Source organism: Acyrthosiphon pisum, chromosome A2, assembly GCF_005508785.2.
Source record: "Acyrthosiphon pisum isolate AL4f chromosome A2, pea_aphid_22Mar2018_4r6ur, whole genome shotgun sequence".
NCBI lineage: Eukaryota > Metazoa > Arthropoda > Insecta > Hemiptera > Aphididae > Acyrthosiphon > Acyrthosiphon pisum.
This window is the reverse complement of record NC_042495.1, coordinates 87372282-87387863: the sequence shown is the minus strand read 5'-3', so window position 1 is coordinate 87387863 and position 15582 is coordinate 87372282. Positions and strand designations below refer to the sequence as shown.

At 27.4% G+C, this 15582-nt stretch overlaps 1 protein-coding gene across 2 annotated transcripts; it reads right to left on the bottom strand.

Moving 5' to 3' along the window:
• Positions 1 to 1778: 1778 nt before the first annotated feature.
• Positions 1779 to 9703, bottom strand: LOC100573493. Of its 2 annotated transcripts, none has more exons than XM_016806262.2 (4): positions 9625 to 9703; positions 7274 to 7411; positions 3076 to 3973; positions 1779 to 2431 (listed from the first exon to the last, which is right to left on the bottom strand). In XM_016806262.2, exons 2-4 carry the CDS (start codon positions 7360 to 7362, stop codon positions 1880 to 1882), a joined length of 1539 nt encoding a protein of 512 aa, XP_016661751.1. In that variant the 5' UTR covers positions 7363 to 7411; positions 9625 to 9703; the 3' UTR covers positions 1779 to 1879. The 2 variants fall into 2 exon arrangements, with proteins under 2 accessions (XP_016661751.1, XP_016661753.1); XM_016806264.2 differs by lacking the exon at positions 9625 to 9703 and adding an exon at positions 8606 to 9174.
• Between the last annotated feature and the right edge of the window lie 5879 nt (positions 9704 to 15582).

Below are 15582 nucleotides of genomic sequence, written 5' to 3'. Positions count from 1 at the left end.
TTTTTTTTGTCATCACTTTTTAAGACAGTAAAAATGCTTAGAATTTTTTCAAAAGTATCTTTTCTGATGGGAAAGTGAATCTAGTGATACTCCGGAGGGTTGAAAGTAAAAAAATCCGAGAAAAACAAAACAATTTAAGGAAAAACGGGAATGTTTACGCAAAATCAGTTTTCGACAAAATCGATCATGGTTTTTAGTGTAACTTTAAAACAAATAACAATGTAGATACATGGATTTTTCACTGAACGTTTATATTAGAATTTTCTTTACATCATAACATTTTTAAAATATTTTGACTTGTTTTGTCTTGTTTACGGATATTTTCAGTTTCCGATTTGTTTGGTTATTTTTCTATAAATATCAATTAAATTGTGTTCGTTGGGTCAAAAAGCGTGAACATTTAATACAATGCTCTTAATATATTGTTACAACAGCAGTTAAAAAATATTAAAAATACATGGTCACAAATTTATTGTAAGCAATTTAATTTCGAATTTTGACAAAAACTATCAAATTAAAAATTAAAAAATGTGTAAAAGGATTAATTTTTATAGCTAAAGATTGAAAAATGTAAAACAGGGTTCCACGTAATTAGGTTATTCTGTAACTAACAGAAAAATGAAAAAAATATTTAAAAAAACAGTTTTTTTATAGTTATTTTATGTTCAAATTTGGACGAAATTAGATATTTAAACGAAGAAAAATGATTTTAGTTTTGTGTCCTACACATATTTTTCATTTTTATTGTCAATGTTCATTATTATTAAAATAGCACAAATATGCAAATATGTTGACTTATGAATAATATGAAAAAAAACATATGCGAGTAGGCTATATTAAAATTATAGAGTTGATGTTTATAATAATATAGTACCTACAGAACAAGATGTTACCACTTACCTTAGACGAATAGTTGAATAGATGACAACTATCGACTGAAAAAGTTAAAATTGCAAATATTTTATAATACAAAGAATAAGTCAATAGAATACCTACGGGCTACGGGTGTTACGTGTTGTACAGTCGCGCAATATACTGATGGTAGATAAACTCGTCTATTTTTGGAATTCGGTGTATTCGAAATGTCGTTTAAATCATTTGAAATCATTTGAACGAAAAGGCAATACATATTATTTATTATGACCTTAACCGTTAAATTATATTATTAGCAAGTTTAATAATATGTGAGACTATGTTAAATGATTCAAACATAATTATACAATCAAGATAATAGTTTTATTTATATTAAATATTTTATTCATATTAAATAATAAGTTTAAATGTTGATTAAATTAATTACTTAACATATTTATACTAATAATATAGTAATATATTATCATACCTAATTTTTAAAATATATATAAACTTAAATTATATATTCAAACAATCATTTTTCAAATAAACCTTAAACAACATTTAAGTATTTACAGTTATTTTAATAATAAATTCATTTTTTATGACAATCAGTAATGGTTTTTAATTTATTTTGTAGAGTAAATTTAATGTTGAAAAAATGCATTTTTTTAGAATATTATAACCAAAAAAAAAACATAATTGAAAAAAAATATTGCAATCCAAATGAAAATGTAATATTAAATCTTACACAAAATAAAATTAAAATAAATGAAATAATAAAAAAAAATATGAAAATAGTATGCTAAAAATGTCTATATAATCCTATTCAACACTATCATAGTAAGTTAACCTAATTATCATGACAAATTCAGTTGTTTATAACTTCAAAAAAAAAAAAAAAAAATATATATATAAATTTTAAATTCATAATTAATCAATAAAACATTATTTGCAATAAACATTGCATTGTAATGGAGCTTAAAACAATAATCATAATACATAAATTAAAAAAAAAACTACATGATTAATTAAATGCAACCACCATAGTTTTAAGGGAATTAGAGAATATCATAGATAATTTACCCACATGAACTAATGAATACCCTGGAGTTAAATGTATAGTCCTAATAGAAACATGTTCTTTGACGTCAATTATTTCATATGAATTTGGATGAGTGGATCGTACTAACAAATATCTATCATTTAAAGATGTTAGAGGAAAGAGATTTGATATTGCATTAACAGGTATTTTTTTTACCACTTCAGATTCGAACAACGTGGACTTTAAGCGATCATACTGAAATATACTTTTATTAACATTATAATAAATATAGTTTCTAGTACAGTCAAATGAAAATGTATTGCATTTAAGCCAAAACACGTTTAAGACTGAATTATTTTTCAATGTGATAAATGGAGTTGTAGATCCTTTGTTTTCTACTCCAATACAATCGCCGATCGCCTTAAACTGAGTAACGGGCCCTAACAAGGGTATCTTTAATCTATTGTTTTCTGTACATCTGTTGAATTGATGAAGAATTGCCAAATGTTTAGCAGCTTCAAAATTATTTTTTTTCTGGAAATTAAAATATAATAAATGTAAATTTGTTTGTTTCATAAACAAAAATAAGATATGATAAATAAATTAGCTTGTAATAAAATAGTTAATATTAAGAATCATAATATAGCACTAAAAAGTTTAATTTAAATACTAGTGTTTAAAAAATCAGATTTTTTTAAATAAAATTTAAATGGTTATTTTACAATAATAAAAATAAATAGAAAAGAGTACATGATAAAAAACAAAAAATATATTTTGTACTCAACAAAAATCTATATTTAAATTACTTTTCACTTTGAATAATTATTTTTATTTAGCTTAAATCATAGAGTAATTACAGATGAGTATTTACTCTAGGGTATAAATAGTATATAATTCCAATACTGTATTTAATCTACGCTGTTACCTACTATAATATATATGTTAAAGTGAGTTACAGTTGTAGAATCAAATGGTATCATGCAAATTTCCCTAAATACATTTTTTTATTTATTGAAATTAGCTATGGATTTTATTTGCAAGAAATTGTATATACAGTTAGATAACGGAATTGTATGTAATGAGTTGGATGGCAAAAATATTTTAGATTTAAAGTATAAAAATCACTTGCAGACAAACAGTATAATTGACTAATTCTTAATTTAAGTTTTTAAATTTACCGGTTTTGTAATTCCAATCATGAGTCTATAGTCTGAGCATTTCATGCTATCAACAATGCATCCTCTTGAGCTAAATTGCAGTTCTTTATATGTTTCTTCTGTACTCAAATCAGTTACAAATAATGTACTAGTAGCTGGATGCACTAATGCTAGTTTATTATCATATAAATCAAATTTTGTATCACAATGATCAATTAAGAACTTTTCGTTGAAATCATCTTTATTCAAGCCATAATCAACAGATTTCTGTATCACTTTAAAAAATTTTTTGTTAAATTCGGTATTCTTAATTGAATATACAAATATAATGGAACAAATTTCAAGTACCAAGAATCTTTTATTACCAATTATTTTGAGTGGATATTTTTTTAAAAAACATTTTTTAATAAATTCTCTAAGTAAATTAAATATTGGCAAAATTCGTCTTTCTATAGGTTTACCTGCACCATTTAAAATAAGTATTTCAATTGGTTTTCTATAGTAGTAATTTATATTTACTATATAATCATCAGTATAATATGATTGATTAAAACGTCGACGAGGTATTATAATGAACGGAAAATGGTTATTTTTCATATTCTCGACAATCGTTATATAATGGTTAAAAGTTAGCCAATCATCACATAAAGGCCCAAATAATTTTTCTGAAATTATTTCAGCATATACTATGCATTCTGAATTATGTCTTGCCCTATCATTTAGACACCGGTTGTAATCAATGGCTCGTATATTTAAATTCTTACAAATCCTCGCCCATATCTCATTTTGGTTTAAATATACACATCGCCAGTTCTTATTAACTAATTTCAAGTTCAAAATATCATTGAAGTCTAATTGTAGCACAATTTTATTTATGATTTCAAGTGGAAGTTGTTTAAAAATATCATACGGTTCAGATCTAAAAAAAAAAAATAATGTTTACATTATTATCAATGATAAAATATTATCCATCTATAACTATTCTCAGAACTTTAAATCAATTTATTAAATGTATATTTTAACTATTGTTACTCAACATTTTTTTTTGTAATTAGCTCTACATCTGATGGTAAAACATCATGTTTGATAATAAGGTTAGTTTTTCCACAGGTGTTCTAATACCATAATTTACCATAAAATACAAGTTAAAAATGCTTAGTAACTTATAAAATACTTAGTTAATTTTTAGTTTGACATTAAAGCAGAATACATGAATTATAGAAAAACGTATTACTTATTATTAAACAATGACAGCATGTTCAAATTATTGGTTTAATTTCCACTGAGAAGTAAGTATAGGTGTTACTAAATTATTATTGTTATATATCTACATATTTCTGTAGTTATGTTTTTAAGATTTTTGAAAAAAAGGTAAAAGCAAATATGAAAAACAATTATATATACTGATTTTGTAATCTATAAATAAGTGTTGAATTACCAGATAGATAAACAAGTTTATAATATTATGTGAAGAAACATAGGAAGTAATTTTATTTTAACAACATAGATTATATAAGAAGTCAATTTTCAAAGGTAATATTCATTTCTTGACATGTTTTACTAGTATTGTCTATGCTTACAATCATGTGATTACAGTAGAATTAAAAAAATATGATACAATAATTTCCCTCAACAAAACTGTGAATCCGCTTGCACCCACAAGAAATACATGCAATTAAGAAAAGACCCCAGAATTTCTGTAAAGTAATCTTGCTCGACCCATGCCGGCCATTACTTAGACAACAAGAACTAAAATCTCTAGTGAAATCCTAAATTTATTTTTAATATCAATAGAATTACTAGTTTTATGAAGTGTATATTGTATATTATATTATATTCATCTTTGAACAAATTAATTTATGAATAAAAAATAAGAGTTGTAAAACACCTAATTTATTTTCATTAATCAAAAAATACTTATACTATTTAGTGTCCCATGATGAGGGAGGCTAAAAATAATATTTATATAAGTAAGTACAACAATATTTTTAATGAGGTTTATATATTATTTTAAATTTAAGGGGATTGAAAGCTGCGATTTTCTGTCTTTGTCTAACATACGTACAACCTAGGATTATAGGCATGTCCTATTTCCAATGTACCGATTAATATAGCGAAGCGATAAGAATTCTGAAAACAGATTTGAATTTGTCGTCAAGTCTTCTTGAGATTGGCTTTCCCACATTTTTGATTTTTTGATTAGTACTTCTTCAAAAATTGAAATATGTAAATTTTTTAATTACTCTTTTTAATATATTGTTTTTATGATTTTGGGGGGATAATATCAAAAATGTGGGAAAGTCGATCTCAAGTAGACTTGACATCAAATTCAAATGTTTTCAGAATTCTTATTGCTTCACTAGATTAATCGGTGCGTTGGAAATAAAACACATCTATAATCCTATGTTGCACGTGTATTAGACAAAGACAGAAAATCACCGCTTCCCAATGGAAAACTATAAGACAAAGGTCAGTAGTGTAATTGTTAGTTTTAGATATAGGTATAGAGCAGGGGTGGCCAAACAGTCGATCGCGATCGACTGGTCGATCTTGGACGATTTCTAAGTCGATCCCTTTGTTAGAATTTATTAATTATTCTCATGAATTTGTCATTTAGTAGATTCAGTTATTAAATACATATATTTCGGATTAACCTGTTAGTGTGAAATGGAATTTTCTCACATGAAATTTATAAAAGCTGAGTAGGTTAGGTTTAGACTTAAGCACGGAGTCTTCGTTTGGCCATGATATATGCAACGACACGCTTCTACATCAACAGTATAATGTTAATACATTTAAAAATTATTTAGAAATTTAATGTGAAACACTCATTTTAGATAACATAACACTTTAATTTTATTATTTATATAAGTATGTTTATTATTAATTTAAAATAATTTTTTACATTAGTCGATCCTAAAAGAAAAAATATACCCTCACTAGATCTTAATCAAAAAAAGTTTGGCCACCCCTGGTATAGAGTGATTCAAAAATTAACAATGTAGGTAGTTTAAAATTATTATTTTTATGGTACATGAAATTTTAATATAAAATAAATGATGTGAAATTGGAATTATAGAAGTCTTCAAGGTTTTTTATATTAATTCCTAGTGGGAAATTGAACAAAATATTTTATACCTATGCTATTGTTGGTAATATTTTCAATATTACCATCACTATTTAGTATATTTTTCAGAACAATTTTTTTTTCGCGATATATAGAAATGTATTCAAGAATAGGTATTTCTTTTATTTTTACTGGTTGGTATCATCACAAGAAAAATTAATTAATTGCCTACTTCATTTATATCAATAAATATCGAGATAAATATTAAATATAATAAATTTAATTATTTATAAATAGGTACGATTAGTTACCTACATTTTAAAACTATAGGGTTCGTATAGTTTGTTAGTAATTGATAAAAATCATACTTTAAAATATATGACATATATAATTAATACTATTTTATGCTAATTAATGGAACCCTTTTGGTATAAATCTAGTTAAGCGCCCACAAGAATTTTTCCAGTTTTTTTTTCAGAAACCTAAGTACTACGAGTCAAAAACGATGGTGCAAAAATAAATTGTTGGAAATTATTAGTTTTTAGGAATAGGTCACAAGGTAAAAACAATTTCACTTGCTATTAGAAAAAATATTAAAAATATTAATTTAAAAAAAACCTCAGTATTGGAGTTTTTGATTTCAATTGTCCCAGCAGGGAATGACCACGCTGGGTGTGTATTAAAATACTATAAATTTAAATTAGCTATAACTGAGTCCAACCACCAATTTCTGACTTCCCATCGTTTTTAGCATGCTTGACTACATAGGTATGTTAAAACAAAAAAAATTGCAAATAAAAGGGTGTTTGGTAAAACAGAAAAGTTCCAAAAGCACGGTAAAATAGAGTGTTGTACAAATGAGTAAAACACCAAAACTTCATGAGGCAATAACTTAAAAACTATTTATTTCCGATGATTTATTTTTGTACCATTATTTTTAAAACATCAATTTACTTGTTTCAAAAATAAAATTTATTACTGAACCACTGTTCAGTGTTCTTTACTGAATACTTTACTGTTACACACGAAATTCCAAAAAAAAAAATATTGAAAAATGTGTGTAAGCTAGATTTGTTCTACTTTTTTATCATACAATATATTATGATGGTATTTATTAATTAGGTATTATTAATGAATAAAAAATCAACTTACTCATTTAATTTACTGGGTGACATGATTTCAGTTTTTTCACCATCAATATTCATATCGCCTGATTTAGTCATTGTACAATCAATATTCATATTGTTTAATTATGTGATCATCCACATATAGAATAGAATTAATATAGATCTGAAAAAAAATACAAAATAGAAGTTACTCATTTTAGATTCTGAGCGGAGCAAGGAAGCTAGTGGTTTTACAATGGTGTTAATTATATTATTATTTTTTTTTTATATCCTGTATAGTATATACCTTATATTTAGCTACCCTTATATTTTAGCAAATCGGATCAAGATGGTACTCATTTTTTGATTTTATCAATAGTTATTTAATGCCACGGGAAAAACCACCGGAAAATTATGAAAAAATGCTAAAAATGAGATTTTAATTTCTAACGCTTTGTTTATCACCATAGAAACGAATAAAAAATTATAATATCATATTAATTCAACTTATACAGTTATACATGATATTATAATAAATAATAATAATATAAAATATCCAGACTGACAAACTGTCTCCGCTCAGAATTGTTTTTTTTATATAATGATATTATAATATCATTGAATTCAAGTCTAATACAATCCATTATACAATGATCCACTTGTAATCTGCTGTACAGCAGAGTGACATCCATTTACCTGCTTTTTATACCTATATAATATGTATAATTATTATTTTATAGGTAGGTTATTATATCAAATTAAACCTAATTATTATAAACAATTTATAGGATAAGACTGAAGCAAAATCATAAAAATATTAGTTATAGAAGTTTTGATGATTAGTCTTATGGAAATTTTAAATTCCTTATTATGCTACATGCAAGAGAAATGGAGACTATCAATTACGAATACTTTGTAAAACAAAAAACAAAATAAACACCACAAGTAAATGTGACATTGTTAGGTATTTTACGATCAAGAATATGAATGAAAGAGCAATCAACAAAAACATCATCCAACAAAAGCCACCAGCATTTTGACCAAGCGTAGACGTTTTTTAATCTATTACCTAAGGGGAAAACTCGTGAACTAACAAAAATCCTATGATAACATCGATTGATATAATACCTGATGTATTTATTTAGAAATACACGGTCGATATTTCGACCGGCACAATAGTAGGTAACAATGGTAGGTATAGTAACTCAATTTATTTAGGAACCTATAATAATTATTGTGATTTATGTTACATCAGCGGTTGTTAAGAATTCGACGAAACGATTGATAGTAAGGCCGGCCACTTGTTGAACAATGTACGCATAGATAATAGAAGAATATTATATTATCCATGAAAAATTAGATAGGTATATCACAGTACCTATTTTGATACGCATCCTCTGCTCTTTACTTCGCCTTTATCGTAGTTCTCCACTTCATATTGGCTATCAATGATATACATACATAAGTAACATAGAACAAAATCAACCAACTAGAAATGGAGAAAGGAGAACTACGACATTGGACGGAGGTGAAGGAGACGCGCGTACTGCATTACTATAGTACACCTGTAAAGATACCTATATAGTTTGTCATGATATTATCTATGGAGGTACGACGTTGGTAATGGTGATAAAATAATAACCATGACAAAATCTACAGTCAACAACAACTCGGAACTACAACGATTCGAGATTGAGGTTTTTTTTATAGTGATTAATGATTACGATTACGCAGGTACTAGGTACTTGAGTTTATGCAAGCACGGACTAAGGTATATAGGACTGGACACGACAAGGTTGGAGGGTGTGGGGGGTTGACTACGAAATGTAGTACCTACAACAGGCGGAGTTCGGGAGGATATTTTCCTTTTAGCATTACTAGCGCCGTCTTGGTGGATACTTTTGGAACTAGAAATTTGTATGATGTGTTCTAGCTCCATAAGTATCCACCAACCAAGACGGCGCTAGTAAGTAGTAATGCTAAAAGGAAAATATCCCTCCGAACACTGCCTGTTGAACTACATTTGGTAACCACAATATACATCTCGTGTCCAGTCCTGTATATCTTAGTCTGTGTATGCAAGACTGTAATCGCGGTCAAACAACAATGGCGATTGAAGCGCGAACGACGAACGGAACAACTAAATAATGATAATAATAATAATAATATTAGTTGTAAATCGCTAACCTGGAGTAGGGTACGTTAGGTACCTGGAGTTTCGTGGAGAAAATAATAGATTTGAATAAACTATAATGCTACAAAGATAATATTATAATTAATATTTTTATTATTGTTATTATAAACATACAAAATAACAGTAGACACCGAACGGTATAAGCTACTGTCGTGGGAATAATAATAATAACAATAATAATATGTAATAATTATAGTACTTACATGTTATCCGGCCCATAGACATATATACTCTATTCGCTGAGAGCATGACAATCCGTCATGACCGAGATTTCACCAACTTGCGCGCATCCATACTGAGCCGCCAGAATATTCAGACCCCCCCCCGGAGTAGGATATCGGCGTCTGTGATTGGTCGGCGGTGTTCGGCGATCGGCAGTGCTCGTCGTGGTAGGCAGCTACTACTGGCGACGATCACCACTAGCGCTTCAAAGACGCGGTGGCCTGCGCGGCCGCGACCGGTTTTCGTCGAGCGAGTGGGTCAACTCTCGGCGAATAGAGTTGTATATAAGACTGGATAGGACACCCCTATGGCCATACTGGGGTAAGAGGTTGTGGTATTTTTTGGGGAAGAGAGTTCAATATCTACGAGAGAGATAGACTATAAACGGTTCTTCCACAGGGCACAGACTTCTGTACTAAATAGAAGTCTGTGGGTTCTTCGCAGGAAATATGTCCTTATCATTGTAATGACCACGTTCGTGGTTATGTTTACTTATCACGTTATTATATATGAATTGTATTACATCTTGGCGGGGAAATATGATTTATTTGATTACCCATCAGACCTATAGATAGATACAATGTTTTTGCGTGCATGGGTGCATGTAAAATAGCAAATTTAATACATTACTGCGATAAAAATGCCCAATTTTCGTATTATAAAATATTAAAAAATAAACATACCTACCTTACGGACATATGGCTATATTATACTCGTAAGACGATAAGAGTAATGCCAAGCTGAACGTCGAAAATCCCAACTAAATAAAATTAGTCGTAGATGGTACATCACTACTATGTTCTCTACATATTCATTACATTTTATCTTATCGCATTAATTGGGACATAAAAATAAATGTAGGGCACATAATAATAAATTGGAGATTTCGGGATTATTGGAAGATCGCCTATTTTAGTAAAGCGTGTACTCCATGTGTCATCACAACATAGTAAACTTTTCTTGTTTAGCCACTGCCGACTAGTAGATTTGCCGGTTTCCTAATTTTAAGTTTTATTTTGACTTACAATTTTTTTTATAAATTAGTATATTATTTGTAATATGTTTTCCTATGAGATTTGTCAAGTTGAGTTTATGACCATTTCAGGTTTAAAAAAGCATTTGAGGAAAAAATATGAGGGTTTTAAAAAGCACAGACTTTTGAAAAGAAATGTGTACTTCTGTAATGATTGTGACGAATCATTTAATTTTAAGTCAATGTTAGTAAAACACGTTAAAGCTCACATAAATACCACTGAGCATTTAAATATGTCATGCTCATTTGCTACTGCGTATGTACCAAGTCTCTTCATACAATTAACGTATTGATTTCCCATTTACAATCGAATTCACATAATGTGAATATTGAGTTAACAGTACTAAATTTTAAAAACTTCAAAGGTTAATATTAAATATATATTTTGATTCTCTAAACGGATGCTTTTTTTTTCTTAATGTGTTTTTTCTTTCCATTTTTAATATTACGGATAAAAGTCTATCAAATTTTTTTTGGATCTAATGGTCAAAGACATTCAACTTTAAAATAATGTTATTTTTAAAAAAAATCCCCCAATTTCTAATAAGTCATTAATTTGTCGTTTTTCTATTTTTTTGTGTTCCTTCCTATAAAATCATGTTTTATTTGTGAATTGCATGGTATTGAAAAACGAGTTTATCACTAATAAATATTGTTCTTTATTATTTGGTTAGTGTTTTCAAATATTTTTTTTTAGTTCAGGCATTTAATAAATGTCAATAATATTGTTCATCAATAATTTATTATTAACAAAATGTCTGTGAATAAAATGTTGTCTTGGGTGTTGTGCAGTGTACTGGTATATAGTGTCAGGTAGGACATATAGCTTTACTGTCTGGTTGTAGGGGTTCATTTTAATGAGCGCATATACAAATTAATTTGTGGATTTTTAAATTTATCACAGATTTTAATTATTGGAAAAAAGATATTGAAGAAAAAGAATTGTGTCAGTATGTAAAGACGTAAAGTCAACATCATTAAAAATAAATGAAGATAAAAAATACACTTAAACACGAATAAAGTAAATTTAATATTTTATTATTATTTTTATTTATATTAATAGTTAATAACATCTTTGATAATAATATCATATCATAATAAAACAGGGGTATAAATCTTCAAAGAGTGGTGGATCAGTTAATTAAAACTGGTCATGTTTGTCCATTTTACATTTAACATAAAAGTGCATATTGATCACATAAATATAAAAGTAAATTTTTGTAGTACTCATCTATGGCATACACATGAGTACATGTCATTGGAAAACAAAAATTATTTGTTGAAGATAGAAGTATGATTGCAGGTAGGTACTTACTTTTATTGTCTACTTATATTATTATCGAAACAATTATAATATCAAGAAATAATATTTTGTACAGGAAAATTAGCATTGGGTGTACCAGTAAATAGGATACTAGATGATGTACGATCTTCAGATATTGAGGGAGGGATTAAAAGAATTATTTTACTGGAAAGACAAGATATAAATAATATTAAAAGGTCTTATAATATTGCGTATAAAACTAAGAAGCATGAAAATGATGCAATAAGTGTGAATATCTAGATAAATGAAATGATGGCTAAAGGCGATGAAAGTCCAATTTTATATTATAAACAACAGGGAGAGAGTGGTAATTATGATTCATGCTTTAGTAAAAATGATTTTAGTCTGATCATTATGACTCAGTTCCAATCGGAATTATTTTTGAAATTTGGCAATAACAAAATATGTATCGATGGCACACATGGCTTAAATGGATACAATTTTCAATTATATTAATTATTAGTGGTTGTTGACGAGTATGGAAACTAATATCCAGCTGCTTTTTGTTTTTCAAACAAATCAGATACTGCTCCCTTCAAACATTATTGCCAGTGTATTAAAAATGCAATTGGAAACATAACAGCCGCTGTTTTTATGTCCGACGATGAGCCAGTATTTTATAATGCATGGAGTGAAATAATGGGTCCTGTAAATAAACAAATTTTATGAACATATTTTAAGGAACTTTATGAAGAATTTAAATAAAACTCAATCTAATGATAAAAAACAATTGTTTTTAAAACTTTAAAATCATTATTATATGAAACAGATGAAAATAATAGCAAGAGTGCTTTTTGAGGTTAGGTTACAAAATTATAATATTATTGCTGGGTTGCATCACAGATTTCTATATGGTATAGAAGTATGTGGGTTGCATAAACAATTTATTAAATTTAATAGTTCACTAACAATTTAATGAACCAATCACGGGCCACTAAATCTTGTTTAAGGGACCATTAGCTCACTATTCATTAAATGTTTTATGCAATCTGGCATGGCGGCATATGAATAATGATTATTAAATAATATTTAATAATTTGCAATAAATTATAATTAAAATAATTAAATTATTATTTTATATTTATGATTCATGATTTTATTATTTGTTTTTGTTTTTTTTAAATCGTGTTAATAATAATTAATAATTAAGAAACTCTTATAACCTCAAAAATTGTTTCACTTTATTCTTTTTTTATATATTTGATTATATTATTATTAATTTCTTTTTTTCAAAATTGATAAAAAAATTACAGTTGAAAAAAAAAAATAAGAACATTAGGTTAAATTAATTTTGTGGATGATTAAATAATCTTATGAAGGCTGCATCCTTAAGGAAGTATAAATATTATATTGTATTATTAAACAATTAATCTTATATTTGTAATGTTACTGTGATAAATACAAATATATTAAAAGGAACTTCAAAGTGAATGAATTTATGTTTATATATTTTATTATGTTAATGTTTGTGTAATAGATTTATATTTTGGTATGGGGGGGGGGGGATGTAATAAATAAAAACGTATTATTTTCAATCTTTATTCTTTATTGTTATACAGAAAAAAAAATCAGGGTGGAAATTCATCCTTCTGGCTTTTACACTAAATACATCAATTATTTGTTCTGTAGATAATATCTCGATATATGGTCATTAACGCCAATCCATTTAACAGTGACTGACCCGCCGTATTTCTTAAATACGTTTTTAAACGTTTAAGGGTAGAAAAAGAGCGTTCACTAGTCGTTGTGGTTACTGGAAGTGTAATGAGAATTTTTAAAATGTGCCCTGTGATTCGGTTCTACGCAGTTATCTATGATACCACATTGCCACTAATAGTGTTATAAACTGTTTGACCACAGACTTGATATGACAGTGTCATGGCGGTTGAAAGTGGACCGTTTTTAAGGGGTTGAGTATAGGCAATATGTTATATTCATTAGGAATTGTTGTGTGAGTGTGTGTGTACTGTACTACTGTGTAATAACTGATGAAAATTAAATGATGAAACTGCAGCATTACATCTTGCACTGTATGATCCTAAAATACAAATTAATTTCATGTGATATTATTTAGATATTTATAAATATCTTTTACTCAAAATTTAAACTTTTACCTCGTAAAGAAAAATTCACCCTTTTTCCACCAACAAATTTCGCTACTACGCTATTAAACCCTTCTACAGCATTATTGTTAACATTGTAAATTAAGCTTTGAGCATGATGGGCAACAATATTTTTGGCTCCTGATATATCTGCCCATAATCCACAAGATTCCATTTGAGGAACTAAATCAATTTCGTTGTCTTTTGGACTAGTGCAAAAATAACTAAATAAAAATAACAACTGTAATAATCATAGAATAATTACTGATAATGTTGGTTATAAAATAATTTACCTTGAGCATTCAGAATGGCTACCAAATACATGAAACGGACTATTTAAAATATATTTTTTTAGAAGAATCACTTTTTCATTATGCAACAAAGGCATTTCTTTTCTATGCAATATTGCTTTTATAACCACGCATCTAAAATATTAAATACCTAACATATTAATTTTCCCAAAATGAAATATAATAATAAGATAATATACAATTAATTTTTTTTATTATTACTTATGTATAATTATATAATATATTCTTAATATACCTTAATTTAAGCCTCCTATCTTTTAATGTTTTCCTTAAAAACCCTGGGACTACAGTTTCAGAAGAACTTATACGACGAGCTGACATGTCTACAATTCTATTACAATAGTTTCATAAAATTTGGTACATAAATTTTATTTTTTTTACATCTATGTCGTAAGGTTTAGAAAGTGTTAACTTCTTCATTACACTTGAATCACCATCTCCAATTAATTTATCATAATATCATATATTATATTAAATTATGCATAGTCACTCTTTGACAGAATCCCTCGACAATTATATCGGATTCCATGGCAGTAAAAGTCCCATTCCAATTTTTAAAACACTGATGAGATGATGATTCTTTTTCACTATTTTCATTTTTTTGGCAAACTGAACAGTGTTTATTACGTACACCCATAAAAAGAACTTTTTTAAATTCACTCAGTACCAAAAGCCCGAATTTAATTTTGAAAACATATTTAACTTCATTATTCTGTTTTCTAGGTTATGTAGGAAATAGATTTTCGATTTTTTCCAAAATTAACTTTTACTTTATTGCTACTAAAAAACATAAAATAAAAAATTAATTTCCTACATAACACAGACAAGGAGTAAACAAATCCAAACATTTTTTCAAAATGAAAATTGGATTTCTGGAAGTGTGTTTTTTTTTCTTTTGCTCATTGGTCTAAATGCACGAAAAAACGATCCACTTTCTAATACATTTTGTATAATAAATGAATTGTTTTGCCAACCAATAAAATGGCAGCCGTCCACAGCTGAGCTTCACTTGTAACAATGTAAATTGTATAGGAGTTCCATATCACTTATCAATTATTTTATCACAGCAAATATTTTCAATGAAACATTATTTTGATGAAATCTCTAATTCAAAATCCAGTCATGTTTGAACTGCAGGGACTAGAACCTTAAGGATTTTTTCGGTTCTG

Coding starts and splice junctions, on each gene's coding strand:
- LOC100573493 (XM_016806262.2), bottom strand. CDS start 7,362: ATGAATATTGATTGTACAATGACTAAATCAGGCGATATGAATATTGAT. Junction 3,974..7,273: donor TCACCCAGTAAATTAAATGA/GTAAGTTGATTT, acceptor TTTTTTTTTTAG/ATCTGAACCGTATGATATTT. Junction 2,432..3,075: donor TGATTGGAATTACAAAACCG/GTAAATTTAAAA, acceptor TTTAATTTCCAG/AAAAAAAATAATTTTGAAGC.